The 18,487-nt window shown below is 27.6% G+C and overlaps 1 protein-coding gene across 5 annotated transcripts in view; it reads left to right on the forward strand.

Annotated features, from left to right (window-relative positions):
* LOC100141873 (GRAM domain-containing protein 2B) overlaps positions 1-18,487 on the forward strand; it is a 79,581-nt gene that overhangs the window by 53,087 nt on the left and 8,007 nt on the right. For all 5 annotated transcript variants that reach the window (XM_015984147.2, XM_015984148.2, XM_008200708.3 and 2 more), the window contains one exon: positions 14,449-14,613. In XM_015984147.2, coding sequence (XP_015839633.2) covers positions 14,449-14,613 — 165 coding nt within the window. The remainder of the gene's footprint in view (positions 1-14,448; positions 14,614-18,487) is intronic.

Raw genomic sequence — 18,487 nt, forward strand, 5'->3', positions numbered from 1 at the left:
TAATCAGATTCTAGGCTAACATTGTATTGTAATAAAATATATTTTTTTGAAAAATCTCGAAACAAATTTTAAATTTGCTATGGAGACTCCATACCGTTAGGAAGCTTATCAAAAATGCTTTCGATACATTTAATAAAATACAGGGTGTTCCATTTGAAAAAAATGAGTTATTTAACTTTTTGTGTTTTGGCACAGCCTGTATATTATCTGCGTGTTTTAACTAAAAGTCGACTATCAGCTAAAACTACAAGGTATTCTAAGTTTTTCTGTTGCAAATTTTTCGGAAAATATTCATAGGCGACTTTGCAGTGATTTTTCAAAAATTGGTCTTTTTTATAACGAAAAGTTGAATAATTCCGAAACGGAAAGAGATAGACCCATAATAGTTTATATAAAGTTACATTATTTTTTTGCGTAGAAACCAATTATGCAAAAATATATAGGGTGTTCCATTGAAAAAAATATAACTTTGGTGCACCAACACCAAAGTATTTTTAGTTTGTGGACTTTCAGTCGATCTATCGGATAATAAAAACAGAATGGTAATATTTCAAATAGTTAAAAAGTTATAGACCGATTACACACGCTGGGTCACCCTGTATATGTAAATGTGTACTTTTGTAATCGCGGCGGCCATTTCGGTGCGCTAAACAACCAGTCGCTAAAAACCCGAATCAGTCTCGGTCATCCAGTTTTTCAAAAAAAAATCCATCGACCGCAGCAAAATCCTCTTCGATCTCTGGTCGCGACGTCCTCGCTCCGTCTCTGCCCTCCACAACAACCGCTTGACGACGTGTATAATACCGTTCGTTCGACTCGCAACCTCACCAAGCGTGAACACATTCAGTCAATGAAGAGACCGCGAAAGGGGCAACGTTTTCGCCTGCCATGTGCCCAAAAAGTCGCTAAAGTCGCCTCTGAATCACTTAAAAAAAATCGCCACCATGTCGCCAAATCCTGAGTGATGTTGTGTTTCGTGCAAGGATTCGAGGATAGAGACGATGGCAAAGAGCGCAAGCTGCAAGTGGTCAAGAATCGCTTCTTGAAAAAATCACGGTGAGGAAAAGAAATTTTTAAGTAGGTTGAGTTTCTAAAATAGCGACGTTGTTACTTTGACTCGGTTTTGGAAAAGTGTCATCTTAATAAAACTGGCCTCGTTTCCCGATCTGTCACACCATATGTGAGAAAGTTGAATGCTCTTTCTTACGTCAAGAGAGGTTTTTTTTTCTTCAGAGGCGATCTTCTGTTGCGAAAATTGAAAGTGCGAAACACGTAACTGCCAAATTGTTGAATAAATTCGTTTCGCAAACTGGCATTGAAAAAGTTACTTTGATATCTATTCACTTATCAAATGTTTAAAATACACACTTAATGGCTGTAGAACATTTTACGGCCCAATTGTATTCGGAGGTAATAAAAATATACACGGTGATTCACTTTGAAGCTAAATATATCAACTCTTTGGCACTCGAAAGGAACTTCTCGCCGGTTTATTTTCTTTCTTATCAAAAAGCTTTATTGAGTTCCGAAGAGTTGTTTTGAGAATTTTTTTTAGCTAGGTCACCTCTTTAATTTTCTTTGTAATTTTTGCAAAATTTTGAGCTTGAAAAATTGCTTTAGAAATAGATACTAAATATAAAATCTAAGTCGGTTTTATTTACAAATTTTTTGTACCGCTTTTTTCTCTATTAAAACTTTGTAAAAGCAACAAGCACACAGAAATCAAAATTTGCTTTTAAATACTTTATATTTTTTTCTATGTATGTGATTTTTTTTACAATTTTTCTAAAATTTTTTATAATTAAAATTAATTAATTAATGCCATTCTAAAACTATGTTCAACAACATTAATGTTTTTAAAAAATTCGTAAAACAATTAACGCTAGGCTCCAAAAGTAACTTATTTTAGGAAATCTAGCAAAAAAACTTTTAGGCAAACGTAATTTTTTTACGTATTTTTCTGCATAAAACACCGCTTAAGCGTTAATTTTTTTGTGTCATGTTTTTATTATGTTAAATTGTAAAAAGAAATTGAAAAAAATTTTATGCATTAGAAAAAAACAGAGTGAACCAAAAGTAACAAACAAAATTCATATCTTTGTTGACTCATTTTTCAAAAACAACTTTTCAGAAAAATTCTAAAACAAGTATTTTTTGTTCTCTTTATGATAAATATTATTTATAATTATAATTCATATTTTTGTTATTTGTATTTTTTCAATAAAATAAGCAAAAAGATCGATTTTATTTTTTTAAATGCTTCATTTTGACACCATAATGATATTTTTGACGTCATGCGTTATTTTTTTAATAATAACTGACATTTTTCATTAGTGTACGCATTTTTATCTTTCCGCTATGTATAAAAAAAATTACAAAAAAAATAATTTTGCAAAAAAATATAAAAAACAATTGCTGCTTACAAAATAAGTCAAGAACAAAAATAATATAAAGCCTATTATATATTTAATTGTCAATATTTTTTACTTTTTATATTCTCATAGAGATAATATTTGAAACAGTGAACAAAAATATTGTTATTTAAAAAAATAAAATCGGTCTTTTCGAGTATTTTTTTGAAAAATTACAAATAACCAAAATATGAATTGATTAATACTTGTTTTATAATTTTTCTGACGATTAAATAGGCTGTTTGAATAATTCATCAAATATTTCTGTATAAATTCAGCTGAAAAATTTGTTTTTTCCGGAAAAACTTCTTTTTTTTTGTTACTATGTGCCCCTAAGAAAAATCATTAAAATTTTGTGTTTTTAAAACTGCTTAACATTTTTGGTTATTATTTATTTAGATAATAATTTAAATATATTTAAATTATCGACACGATGAGGAATTGCTGAGGTTTTTATAGCCGGCTATTTTTGGGTGAAAATTAATTAATTAATTAATTAATTAAATTAATTGTCACTATTTTTTTATTTTATTAAATTTGTTTTTTCAATTTGTATTATTTTTATTTAGTTTGCTTTTTTATTTTTTTTTATTGCCAGAAAGATAAAAGTCTGTAGTATTTGAAACAGTGAACAAAAATGTTGCCATTTAAAAAAATAAAATCGATCTTTTCGAGTATTTTTTTTTTGAAAAATTACAAATAACAAAGATATGAATTGATAAATACTTGTTTTGACGATTAAATAGGCTGTTTGAAAAATTCATCAAATATTTCTGTATAAATTCAGCTGGAAAATTTGTTTTTTCCGGAAAAACGTCTTTTTTTTGTTACTATGTGCCCCTAAGAAAAATCATTAAAATTTTGTGTTTTTAAAACTGCTTAACATTTTTGGTTATTATTTATTTAAATAATAATTTAAATTTATTTAAATTATTGACACGATGAGGAATTGCTGAGGTTTTTATAGCCGGCTATTTTTGGGTGAAAATTAATTAATAAGATTAATTGTCAATATTTTTTTATTTTATTAAATTTGTTTTTTCAATTTGTATTATTTTTATTTAGTTTGCTTTTTATTTTTTTATTGCCAGAAAGATAAAGGTCTGTATTATTAGAAACAGTGAACAAAAATGTTATTTAAAAAAATAAAATCGGTCTTTTCGAGTATTTTTTTTGAAAAATTACAAATAACAAAGATATGAATTGATAAATACTTGTTTTATAATTTTTCTGACGATTAAATAGGCTGTTTGAAAAATAAATCAAATATTTCTGTATAAATTCAGCTGGAAAATTTGTTTTTTCCGGAAAAACGTCTTTTTTTTGTTACTATGTGCCCCTAAGAAAAATCATTAAAATTTTGTGTTTTTAAAACTGCTTAACATTTTTGGTTATTATTTATTTAAATAATAATTTAAATTTATTTAAATTATTGACACGATGAGGAATTGCTGAGGTTTTTATAGCCGGCTATTTTTGGGTGAAAATTAATTAATAAGATTAATTGTCAATATTTTTTTATTTTATCAAATTTGTTTTTTCAATTTGTATTATTTTTATTTAGTTTGCTTTTTTATTTTTTTTTATTGCCAGAAAGATAAAAGTCTGTATTATTTGAACAGTGAACAAAAATGTTGTTATTTAAAAAAATAAAATCGGTCTTTTTGAGTATTTTTTTCGAAAAATTACAAACAACAAAGATATGAATTGATAAATACTTGTTTTATAATTTTTCTGACGATTAAATAGGCTGTTTGAAAAATTCATCAAATATTTCTGTGTAAATTCAGCTGGAAAATTTGTTTTTTCCGGAAAAACTTCTTTTTTTTGTTACTATGTGCCCCTAACAAAAATCATTAAAATTTTGTGTTTTTAAAACTGCTTAACATTTTTGGTTATTATTTATTTAAATAATAATTTAAATTTATTTAAATTATTGACACGATGAGGAATTGCTGAGGTTTTTATAGCCGGCTATTTTTGGGTGAAAATTAATTAATAAGATTAATTGTCAATATTTTTTTATTTTATCAAATTTGTTTTTTCAATTTGTATTATTTTTATTTAGTTTGCTTTTTTATTTTTTTTTATTGCCAGAAAGATAAAAGTCTGTATTATTTGAACAGTGAACAAAAATGTTGTTATTTAAAAAAATAAAATCGGTCTTTTTGAGTATTTTTTTCGAAAAATTACAAACAACAAAGATATGAATTGATAAATACTTGTTTTATAATTTTTCTGACGATTAAATAGGCTGTTTGAAAAATTCATCAAATATTTCTGTATAAATTCAGCTGGAAAATTTGTTTTTTCCGGAAAAACGTCTTTTTTTTGTTACTATGTGCCCCTAAGAAAAATCATTAAAATTTTGTGTTTTTAAAACTGCTTAACATTTTTGGTTATTATTTATTTAAATAATAATTTAAATTTATTTAAATTATTGACACGATGAGGAATTGCTGAGGTTTTTATAGCCGGCTATTTTTGGGTGAAAATTAATTAATAAGATTAATTGTCAATATTTTTTTATTTTATCAAATTTGTTTTTTCAATTTGTATTATTTTTATTTAGTTTGCTTTTTTATTTTTTTTTATTGCCAGAAAGATAAAAGTCTGTAGTATTTGAAACAGTGAACAAAAATGTTGCCATTTAAAAAAATAAAATCGATCTTTTCGAGTATTTTTTTTTGAAAAATTACAAATAACAAAGATATGAATTGATAAATACTTGTTTTATAATTTTTCTGACGATTAAATAGGCTGTTTGAAAAATTCATCAAATATTTCTGTGTAAATTCAGCTGGAAAATTTGTTTTTTCCGGAAAAACTCCTTTTATTTGTTACTCTGTGCCCCTAAGAAAAATCATTAAAATTTTGTGTTTTTAAAACTGCTTAACATTTTTGGTTATTATTTATTTTTTTGACCATGATGCGAATTTTTCATTGCATCGAAATGTTCAATTCGTTCATCCTGAGAGAAGTTAAAACAGTCAGAAATGTCAAAAGTGAAACGGACTAATTGTACCTCCACATAAATAATTATAAGGAAGTTCAAATTCCTGACTGAAATAGATTTTGATTTGATTTCTTGCTGTAAATCAGATGGTGAAACAGGTGCAGATAATTTTCGTATTTTAGAATAAGAAACATTATTTTTTGCTTACAAATTATAATTTGAGCTAAACTAACATGGAATTAGAAAAATGCAAAGACTCGCATTTTTGAAATTTTGAAAACTTACATCTCAGAATTTTTTACACAGAAAGTCCAAATTTGTGACGTATTTGAAATATAATTAAAACATGCAGACAAACATTAAAACAGGTTTGACAATTATTCAATTTAGGAAAAAAATTGAACAAACAACTTATTTTGTAGCAAAATTTGTATTAATTAGGGCTCAACTTATGTAATTCTCCTCCTTTCTAGACAAGTGTACAAAAACTAAACAAACAGAAACAACTTTTTAATTACCGCCGCAAGGAACGAAATTATCATAAATTGTCATGACAACAAGGAACAATTTTTATTATGATTTTTGTCGTCAAGTTGGCCTGGCCTGACCTGACACGCTCCCAAACCAGTATTACCAACACACTTTCTTATCACAACCATTATTTTTTTTGAGTTGCATAAGTGGAACTGACCAATAATTTATACAATCGATTGTATCGAGATTTACATATTTGTTCTCGACTTTCAATCAAAACTAAAAAGCGCGAAAACGACAGATGTGCCCCAGTTTAATTCAAGAAATTTTTATCATTGGCAACATTCAAAAAACTATTGACCTATTTTCTGATCCTTTTACATAAATTGGACGAACTGATAGCATCTCAATTTATCTAATGGAGTCCTGGACACACTAAACATCGGCATGGAAATTGCTCGAAAACACACGCATTTTTGTTTTCACCGAATTTATTTCGCCGAAGTTTATTTTATTTATAACTATTGTTTATTTACATTTGAACACCACGTGTTTCCTTCAAACTCGAGCGAAAATCAATACGAAATGAGGAATTAAATAAGTTATGAGGGTGATTAGTTAAAAATTGATGCCGTCTGAGCGAATCAAGTACAAGGTTTTTAATTGACAAGTACAAGGATAAGTAAAAATTTTCAAGTGAAACAATTTCATTGTGTCGTAGTATATTTTTTTATTAAAATAGCAAAATCGTCCTTGCCGATGGTAAATAACAGTAACCAGTTTTTCGCCATTTCTCTTGGTAATAGATTGTACGTAACCTTAAACAAAATGCGGAATTGGAAAAATAAAGGTTATGCTATTGCGTAATAAAAATAATAAGACAATGAGAGTTTAAACCTATTTGGATTTTTTTCCCCATTTTTTGTGATATAATTGGATTTTTTCCACAGTTCATAGGTTATCAGCTTTGAAAACGCAAAAATACAGATAGTGCGGAAGGACAAAAATTTGTTTGCATTTACAAATAGGGGGCAAAGTTCCCACAGTTCAATACGAAATCACCATAAACCTTCACCAAATCATCAAAACATGGTGTTTAAGGTCCGCACGCTTTTTCTTATCAAAGTGCTGAATGTGAATGAAGTTTTATCAAAAAAGTATTTTCCACCAAAAACCATGACGTAAATAATTCATTAACGTTATGGTAGTTTAAAGACTGAAAAAACGTCTTTGTTCGCGCAAAACCGGAAGTGTGAAGCGTCTGAATGAATTATTTTTCCCGGTTATTTGATGTCTGATAAGAAATGTGATAACAAAGAACATACTGTTTTTTGTGTAAGCAGCAAACTTTTTGCCTGTGTCTGCAGTTGGATAAAACAGACATGTGTTCATTTATAATTCATGCTAACATTAAAATTACTCTTACGAAATAATATTTAGCTGTTAAAGTAAACATTTTTGTCGTTATGTTGAGATAAAATTGTTCCCAATAATTAGACTTCTGACAGTCCAGATTAAATCGTTTACAATGTTTTGAAAAATGGCTTTCGTCAAGTGAAAATATTTAAATTATTTTTGCAAATTATTATTAAAAAATTATTTGTTTCTTAATAAGGCTTGAACAAAGCCTTTTGTGTGTAGTTGTCAATAATTACTACTTTCATTATATTTATTTATTTTATTTTTAATTTTTTTATTATTACCCGAAAAATAAAGAGCGTATCAAATGCACTAAACAAAAATATTGGTTGTCAAAAACCAATGAAGCGAAAAATGTTGCAATGTCTCAGCGTATCTTTTTTATAATTTTGAACATGATTTTTGTTTAACTGTTTCACATAAAAAGTATTAATTATTGATTACTGTCTTTCATAAAAACCACAATACGTTAGTATTAATTAATTATACACTGATATCTGAAAATTATGGAAAAAAACTGGAAATTTGGGCTAGACCACCCTGTATATTTTGCTCTATTATTTTAACTGGTGTTTAACAAAATATAAGGCTAACTAAATTAATTTCAACTGTTATTACGAAAATCCTCTAAAAAACTTTTATAGTGGTACAGATTTATTTTAAAACCTGAAAAATTTTTTATACAGACTGAACCAAAAGTAGCGCAACTTAATATCTTTGTAATGGATCAATTTTCAATAAATCTTTGAACATGTTGATATTTTTTTAGTGGCAACCGATTTTTTTGAGTGCATATTTTTTTTATAAAAAAAAATCGAAAAAACAATGTAAAAATGTCAAAAAAAAGAAAATAAAAAGAAGGACGATAGTTTTTTGTTTTTTTTTTAAGTTTATGTTTCACATTAATAAGTATTTTCGTGCTAATTATTATTAAAAAAACAGTTGTTTCTTAATAAGACATGAACAAAGCCTTTTGTGTGTTGTTGTCAATAATTACTCCTTTTTTTATATTTATTTATTTTTTTTATTTTTTTATTGTTACCCGAAAAATAAAGAGCGTATCAAAAGCACTAAACAAAAATATTGGTTGGCAAAAACCAATGAAGCCAAAAATGTTACAATGTCTCAGCGTATCTTTTTTATAATTTTAAACATGATTTTTGTTCAACTATTTCACATAAAAAGTATTAATTATTGATTACTGTCTTTTATAAAAACTACAATACGTTAGTATTAATTAATTATACACTGATATCTGAAGATTATGGAAAAAAACTGGAAATTTGGGCTAGACCACCCTGTATATTTTGCTCTATTTTTTTAACTGGTGTTTAACAAAATATAGAGCTAACTAAATTAATTTCAACTGTTATTACGAAAATCCTCTAAAAAACTTTTATAGTGGTACAGATTTATTTTAAAACGTGAAAGAATTTTTTTATACAGACTGAACCAAAAGTAGCGCAACTTAATATTTTTATTATGGAACAGTTTTCACAAAATTTTTGAAAATGTCGATGTTTTTTTGTAGTGTCAACCGACTTTTTTTATAAAAAAATTTGAAAAAATAATGAAAAAATGTCAAAAAAAAATAAGAAAATAAAAAGTTTTTTGTTTTTTCATGTTTATGTTTTACATTAATAAGTGTTTTCGTGCTAATTATTATTAAAAAATAAGTTGTTTCTTAATAAGGCATTTGTGTGTTGTTGCCAATCATTACTACTTTTTTGTGTTTGTTTATTTATTATTACCCGAAAAATTAAAATTACTCTTACGAAATAATATTTAGCTGTTAAGTAAACATTTTTGTCGTTATGTTGAGATAAAATTGTTCCCAATAATTAGACTTCTGACAGTCCAGATTAAATCGTTTACAATGTTTTGAAAAATTGCTTTCGTCAAGTGAAAATATTTAAATTATCGACACGATGAGGAATTGTTGAGGTTTTTATAGCCGGCTATTTTTGGGTCAAAATTTACGACTCCCTGGATTATTAAATTAAAAAAAATCTAATATAAAATAAAGTTGTAAAAACGTAAAACTAATTAATATTTTTTTTGTAATTTCTGTTTTGTGTTTTTTTACATTGGTTGTGCTAGTAATTAAAACTTGGCTGAAATATGCTCCTCAAATAAACATTGTGTTCTAAAAATAGGTATGTATTTGGAAATAAGAAAGTTTCCAGTGAAAATAAAAAGTTTATAATTAAAATGCGATCGCGTGCGCGAATAGAAATACTCTCATTATTCAGAGAAGAAACTCAGAATTTAAATAAATATTTCCGTCCCTGGGCTAAATCACGGTATATTTATACAAAAATTTCTTGAAAAATCCAACGTAAACATGATTCTCATGAACGAAGCCAGAACGACAGTCTCGTGTACTCCTTCCTTGGCTCTACTTCAAAAATTCAGTGACGATTTCAGTTTCAGTCATTTGATTCCTGACCGCTGAAAAAAGTTTTTCCAAACTGGAGCTAATCAAAGTGCTACGTTGCAATAATAACAAATCGAAATTGTCGACAACAAAGTGAGTTAGTTTTATGAATGAATTGGGGCGTTTCTGTGTCCATTACAATCACGCTAAAACTGTTTTATTGCCAGAGCTATTCAATGAACTTCGCGTGACATCAACAATTTCATTAATTGAGATGTTGGAGGCTTTTGTTTATGTATTAATGAGATGCTTATCGCTGCCATCTGTGATAAAAATAAGCTGGAATTGGAAATTTTGCACTTTCAAGCTTTGCTCAAAAAATACAAACTGACAGTGCTTTGACCTTTTTATCACGAAATTATAATAAACAAGGCTTTGTTTTCGTTAACGGAGTTATTAAAATTAGAGAGCCGGCCTACATTTCCACTATTATTGTTTTGAATAGTTTATCAGTTCATATTAATTGTATTAGATAATCATGTTTTTATTAAATATGAATCGTTAATTTCCATTATACAGCGTGATCCAACACAGCTTCTGTAGCTCAGTTACTATTAAATTTTGACTTTTGATATTTTCTGGATGTTATTTGTACTCAAGGACGCATTTCAGGATAATATTTTTGATTATACAGAGTGTCTAAAAAAAGTATGCTGTTAATTTTTTGGGCTTCTTAGGATACATGATTACTATTAAAAAAATATATATTTTGACGTCACACTTTTTTGGGACACTGTATAATAAAAAATATTTTTTTAAAATGATAGTACAGTGTAAAATATACTGTCTACAAAATTTTAAAAGTCTAACTTTACTAATAACTGTGCTTCAAAAGGTGGAAGTTTGGGCTAGACCACCCTGTATATTTTGCTCTATTATTTTAACTGGTGTTTAACAAAATATAAGGCTAACTAAATTAATTTCAACTGTTATTAAGAAAATTCTCTAAAAAACTTTTATTGTGGTACAGATTCATTTTAAAACCTGAAAGAATTTTTTTATACAGACTGAACTAAAAGTAGCGCAACTTAATATTTTTGTTATGGAACAGTTTTCAAAAAATCTTTGAAAATGTCGATGTTTTTTTGTAGTGGCAACCGACTTTTTTTTATAAAAATAATGAAAAAATGTCAAAAAAAAGAAGAAAGTAAATATGTTTATGTTTCACATTAATAAGTGTTTTCGTGCTAATTATTATTAAAAAAAAACAGTTGTTTCTTAATTCTTCATAAGGCATGAACAAATCCTTTTGTGTGTTGTTGCCAATAATTACTACTTTCTTTATTTTTTTTTATTTTTTTTTTATTATTACCCGAAAAATAAAAAGCGTATCAAAAGCACTAAACAAAAATATTGGTTGTCAAAAACCAATGAAGCCAGAAATGTTGCAATGTCTCAGCGTATCTTTTTTATAATTTTAAACATGATTTTTGTTTAACTATTTCACATAAAAAGTATTAATTATTGATTACTGTCTTTCATAAAAACCACAATACGTTAGTATTAATTAATTATGCACTGATATCTGAAAATTATGGAAAAAAACTGGAAATTTGGGCTAGACCACCCTGTATATTTTGCTCTATTAGTTTAACTGGTGTTTAACAAAATATAAGGCCAACTAAATTAATTTTAACTGTTATTACGAAAATCCTCTAAAAAACTTTTACTGTGGTACAGATTTATTTTAAAACCTGAAAGAATTTTTTTATACAGACTGAACCAAAAGTAGCGCAACTTAATATCTATGTAATGGATCAATTTTCAATAAATCTTTGAACATGTTGATATTTTTTTTAGTGGCAACCGATTTTTTTGAGTGCATATTTTTTTTATAAAAAAAAATCGAAAAAGTAATGTAAAAATGTCAAAAAAAAGAAGGAAATAAAAAGAAGAACGATAGTTTTTTGTTTTTTTTTATGATTATGTTTCACATTAATAAGTGTTTTCGTACTAATTATTATTAAAAAAAACAGTTATATCTTAATAAGGCATAAACAAAGCCTTTTGTGTGTTGTTGTCAATAATTACTACTTTCTTTATATTTATTTATTTTATTTTTTATTTTTTTATTATTACCCGAAAAATAAAGAGCGTATCAAAAGCACTAAACAAAAATATTGGTTGTCAGAAACCAGTGAAGCCAAAAATGTTACAATGTCTCAGCGTATCTTTTTTATAATTTTAAACATGATTTTTGTTTAACTATTTCACATAAAAAGTATTAATTATTGATTACTGTCTTTCATAAAAAGGACAATACGTTAGTATTAATTAATTATACACTGATATCTGAAAATTATGGAAAAAAACTGGAAATTTGGGCTAGACCACCCTGTATATTTTGCTCTATTAGTTTAACTGGTGTTTAACAAAATATAAGGCCAACTAAATTAATTTTAACTGTTATTACGAAAATCCTCTAAAAAACTTTTACTGTGGTACAGATTTATTTTAAAACCTGAAAGAATTTTTTTATACAGACTGAACCAAAAGTAGCGCAACTTAATATCTATGTAATGGATCAATTTTCAATAAATCTTTGAACATGTTGATATTTTTTTCAGTGGCAACCGATTTTTTTGAGTGCATATTTTTTTTATAAAAAAAAATCGAAAAAGTAATGTAAAAATGTCAAAAAAAAGAAGGAAATAAAAAGAAGAACGATAGTTTTTTGTTTTTTTTAAGATTATGTTTCACATTAATAAGTGTTTTCGTACTAATTATTATTAAAAAAAACAGTTATATCTTAATAAGGCATAAACAAAGCCTTTTGTGTGTTGTTGTCAATAATTACTACTTTCTTTATATTTATTTATTTTATTTTTAATTTTTTTATTATTACCCGAAAATTAAAGAGCGTATCGAAAGCACTAAACAAAAATATTGGTTGTCAGAAACCAGTGAAGCCAAAAATGTTACAATGTCTCAGCGTATCTTTTTTATAATTTTAAACATGATTTTTGTTTAACTATTTCACATAAAAAGTATTAATTATTGATTACTGTCTTTCATAAAAACGACAATACGTTAGTATTAATTAATTATACACTGATATCTGAAAATTATGGAAAAAAACTGGAAATTTGGGCTAGACCACCCTGTATATTTTGCTCTATTATTTTAACTGGTGTTTAACAAAATACGGCTAACTAAATTAATTTCAACTGTTATTACGAAAATCCTCTAAAAAACTTTTATTGTGGTACAGATTTATTTTAAAACCTGAAAGTATTTTTTTATACAGACTGAACCAAAAGTAGCGCAACTTAATATCCTTGTTATGGACCATTTTTTAAAAAATCTTTGAAAATATCCATGTTTTTTGTAGTGGCAACCGACTTTTTTTAATAAAAAAAAAATTGAAAAAACAATAAAAAAATGTCAAAAAAAAAAAGAAAATAATAAGAAGGACGATAGTTTTTTGTTTTTTTAATGTTTATGTTTCACATTAATAAGTGTTTTTGTGCTAATTATTATTTAAAAATAAGTTGTTTCTTAATAAGGCTTGAACAAAGCCTTTTGTGTGTAGTTGTCAATAGTTACTACTTTCTTTGTATTTATTTTTTATTTTTTTATTATTACCAGAGAGATACGGAGCTTATCGAAAGCACTAACCAAAAATATTGGTTGCCAAAAACCAATGAAGCCAGAAATATTTAAATATTTGTTCAACTATTTCACATAAAAAAAATGATTATTTATTACTGTCTTTTATAAAAACACAATACGTTCGCATTAATTAATTTTACACTAATTGTATCTGAAAATTATGGTCTGTATTGACGTCAAACCGCTTTTAACAAATTGTGGAATTACCGTTTACATGTTAAAATAAAAATTAATTACCCAATATTTCTCCTAGTACATTTTGAAGGTGTTAATATTTTTTTTTTGATAAGGTTTCAAAACCGTGCATTGTCGCTTAATTGCAACTTTAATCGATTTTCATTAGTCGGAAAACTGACACGCTTACACAGCAACTTTCCTCGGGTTTCTGTAGCAATAATAAGATCACGATTTTTCAGCTTTTTTTAACTGAATTGCTGTCGTTGTCCCAATTTCTCGAAGTGCTTCCAATCAATAGACTCTAATAAGAGAACATTCAAAGTTGAAGAAGAATCACGACAGGGTAAAAATAACATCGTAAAGTTTTGCTTATTTCTAATTCAAACGTTCAAATAGGACACCTTTTGATGATATTTACTTTTCTATAAAGTCGACATAAAATCTATTTTTACTGACTTCATTAGGTTAATAGTCAGGCAGTCAGAACCAACTTAACTTAAACCAACTTAGACACTAAAAAATTCAACTTTGAAAATCCTGTCACTGATTTTTCGGTCAAGTTTCTCAAACAGGATCTAGATAAATTTCCAATACACCTACTTTCTGGAGGTCGACCACATTGACGCTGTATCCTTTTACATTCAGGTTCGAGAAATGGCAAAATTGTATCAAGTCTCCAAAATAATCGCGATTTATGTAACAGTAGAACGATTGTTATTGAGGTCGAAAACTTTCTCAAATCTCAATTTCCATCCCTCTAATCTCTGACTCACCCACTTTTAAAATAATAATAATAATAATAATTGTCGCACAAGTCAAGTATTGTATTTTTTATCAATATTTATGAGTCATCATCATCAATCGATCGCTTCAAACATTCGCTATTATATTTTATTCAAATGTGGAACTTGGCAGATGTTTTATTTATCGATTGGAAATGACGCACGATTTTTCATTTCCAGGTCGTCTGGCAATTTTGGGAGCGCGGGGGCCCGGTCGGCTCCCGGAACCCCACAAGGGACACTCGGTACTTCCCCGGAACCTGTCTCGCAGCCATGCAGTCCGGGCTGCACATCGCCCTCGATCCAGCGAAGTCCAAGTCACTCGCTCTTCACTAAATGCGATAAGTATGTAAAAAAATTTAGCCAATCAGAATGCGCTAAATCAACCACGGGACTACTCGTAACCAATGGGAATGCGACACGACAGCTATTATCTATACCGAAAAATATGATTGGATACAAAAACAGAATAAATACAGTTAAATTTCGATAAATACAAAGTCTGACGGATTTTTTTGAGAACACTTGTTTCGAAAAATATTTTTTATATTCAATTTTTATCCAAAAACAGTATTCTGTAACTTATTACATTTACGTTCAAAATATATTTGTCTGGATAATGTACAGTCACGATCGTAAAAAATGTCACCCCTATCATCTTTTGTAACATTAATGATATTTTAACGTGTAAATTAATAATTATGTAATTTACTCAAAATTCAATTCGCGGGTAACTTGATTTTTTTTAATGAAAAAAAATCTCAAAACTTTAGAACTGTTTTCATGACTTTTTTTCTAATTTTTTTCGTGATAAAGTCATTTTTGATTAATTAAAGCGGTCTATAGAACCTATAATTGTGATAAAATTTTAATTCGGACTAATATGACTTTTGCCAAAGTAAAGAAAATGGCGTACCTTACTTAAAATTAATTTAACATTTTAATTTACATTTATGACCTGGTTTGCGCTCCCCTAGTTACCGCTTTATAGGGGTGACATTCTTAATGATCGTGACTGTACATACTTGACTATAGTCATCGCTAACTCGAATAAGGCTAACTAAATTAATTTCAAATGTTATTACGAAAATCCTCTAAAAAACTTTTATTGTGGTACAGATTTATTTTAAAACCTGAAAAAATTTTTTTATACAGACTGAACCAAAAGTAGCGCAACTTAATATTTTTGTTATGGAACGGTTTTCAAAAAATCTTTAAACATGTTGATATTTTTTTAGTGGCAACCGATTTTTTTGAGTGCATATTTTTTTTATAAAAAAAAGTCGAAAAAGTAATGTAAAAATGTCAAAAAAAGAAGAACGATAGTTTTTTGTTTTTTTTTATGTTTATGTTTCACATTAATAAGTGCTTTTGTGCTAATTATTATTAAAAAAAACAGTTATATCTTAATAAGGCATAAACAAAGCCTTTTGTGTGTTGTTGTCAATAATTACTACTTTCATTATATTTATTTATTTTTTTTTAAATTTTTTATTATTACCCGAAAAATAAAGAGCGTATCAAAAGCACTAAACAAAAATATTGGTTGTCAAAAACCAATGAAGCCAGAAATGTTGCAATGTCTCAGCGTATCTTTTTTATAATTTTAAACATGATTTTTGTTTAACTATTTCACATAAAAAGTATTAATTATTGATTACTGTCTTTCATAAAAACCACAATACGTTAGTATTAATTAATTATACACTGATATCTGAAAATTATGGAAAAAAAAGCTGGAAATTTGGGCTAGGCCACCCTGTATATTTTGCTCTATTATTTTAACTGGTGCTTAACAAAATATAAGGCTAACTAAATTAATTTCAACTGTTATTACGAAAATCCTCAAAAAACTTTTATAGTGGTACAGATTTATTTTAAAACGTGAAAGAATTTTTTTATACATTTTTGTTATGGAACAGTTTTCAAAAAATCTTTGAAAATGTCGATGCTTTTTTGTAGTGGCAACCGACTTTTTTTTATAAAAAAAATTGAAAAAACAATGAAAAAATGTCAAAAAAAAGAAGAAAATAAAAAGTTTTTTGTTTTTTTTTAAGTTTATGTTTCACATTAATAAGTGTTTTGGTGCTAATTATTATTAAAAAATAAGTTGTACAAAGTTTGACGGATTTTTTGTGAACACTTGTTTCGAGAAATATTTTTTATATTCAATTTTTACTCAAAAACAGTATTCTGTAACTTACTTATATTTACGTTCAAAATATATTTGTCTGGATAATGTACAGTCACGATCGTAAAAAATGTCACCTCTATCATCTCGGAAGCATGATTTTGCGTTTTTACTTTTCTAAGATTAATGAGATTTTATCGTGTAAATTAATAATTATGTAATTTACTCAAAATTTAATTCGCGGGTAACTTGATTTTTTTTAATGAAAATAAATCTCAAAACTTTAGAACTGTTTTCATGACTTTTTTTCAAATTTTTTTCGTGATAAAGTCATTTTTGATTAATTAAAGCGGTTTATAGAACCTATAATTGTGATAAAATTTTAATTCGGACTAATATGACTTATGCCAAAGCAAAGAAAATGGCGTACCTTACTTAAAATTAATTTAACATTGATATGAAATTTACATTTATGACCTGGTTTGCGCTCCCTTAGTTATCTCTTTATAGGGGTGACATTCTTTATGATCGTGACTGTACCTACTTGACTATAGTCATCGCTAATTCGAATAAGCAGTTTCTTGCAAAAAATTTCGTGTTATCGAGAATAAAAAATAATAATTTAAAAAAGCGTCAAAATTTTGATTTTGCCAGATCAGGATGCAGTTGGCTTGGCTGTCGGCGTGGAAACATTCCAGTGGGCGAAATAATCGCACTTAATGCGATAACAGGTAGAGGAAACAGGTGTGCAAACTTGATAAGAGTCGAAAATTGACGCACAGTTGCGAAATTTGAAAATGAGTTTGATGCGTTTTTTTAAGATAAAGGGTTAAGGATGGACAAGGTGAGATAAATGAGTCAACACAATAATGTTTAAAGTTAATAATAGCACGAATATTCGATTTCTGATAAGTGATAACTGATTAAACTTATCTAATATATCGTCTTGTGAGCGTTAGTTGGTATTTTGTTGGTGGTAATCGTGGACGTAGAATTCAAAATGTTTGCAAAGTTTACAAAAGCGCAAAAAGACGATGCTGTTAGTATCAGCAGTGGTGACAGCAGCTGGAGCACCGATTCGGACACGTAAGACCACTTTTTCCGACCTTGTGTGTTTCCATTGTTTCGTAACATATTATAAATGTTTAATAGATCTTTGAATGATTTGATTATTCTTTGCGAAAGTTGTAATTCATTGTGACTGGCTCGGAATTTTTCGATGACTTTTGATACTCGTGGTATTAATAAGGTAAAAGCACTTAGTGTAACGAGGCTCTAAATTGGATAAATAATGATGATAATAGCAACTATTTGAATACTAACGCTACAAACAATTTATAAAGTAGATAAACATCGTTTAACGGTTGGAACATCTCAGTAAATCAATAAAATTGTGTTTAACACCAAGTTTTAGTGGAAATGAAAATTTTCTAGCACTTTCGAAAACAATAAAAGTAAGTTTTTTTTCTATACATTATTGTAAGTGACACTTCCCACCTCAGTAATTAAAGTAGGCCAGGGAAAAAATCTCACAAAATGCAAGGCCGTGTCATGTATTATGGTAACGAGTGTATAAGAAAGTTACTTCCCACGATTTCTGTTACAAGTAATAAAAAAAAATAGATCAAACTCAAACTCTATTTTGGCAAAATAGTCTACGCTACTGGCTTGCTAAAAAAATTTATTTCTTGATTACAAAGTACAATTTTTGGTGTTTTTATACTTGAAACATCACCTGGACGACGTTATTAATTTTTTTATCGAATATTTAATCCACGCAGGTGTGCTTTATAAAAATATAATTTATTGTCCCCAATGAGAAAAGTTAAGCTATGAGAATTGATTTTTTTATTAGAGAGAAGGTTGATTGTTTATCAATAGCGAGGTATTCATTATTGCAATCTATGTCAGGTGTACGGATATCTAAAAGTAAGGATGTGAAAAGGACGCACAAATAAAACGTCCCCGTCTTTGATAGTTCCGTTAATGTCGCCAGAGGCGCACTTGTTCCATTACCGTCTGTTTTCAGAGCAATACATTTATAAAAATAGTTGTAATTAAATAACTGTTAGCACAAGGCGAATGAAA

The sequence above is a fragment of the Tribolium castaneum genome, chromosome 7 (assembly GCF_031307605.1).
Source record: "Tribolium castaneum strain GA2 chromosome 7, icTriCast1.1, whole genome shotgun sequence".
Classification (NCBI taxonomy): Eukaryota; Metazoa; Arthropoda; class Insecta; order Coleoptera; family Tenebrionidae; genus Tribolium; species Tribolium castaneum.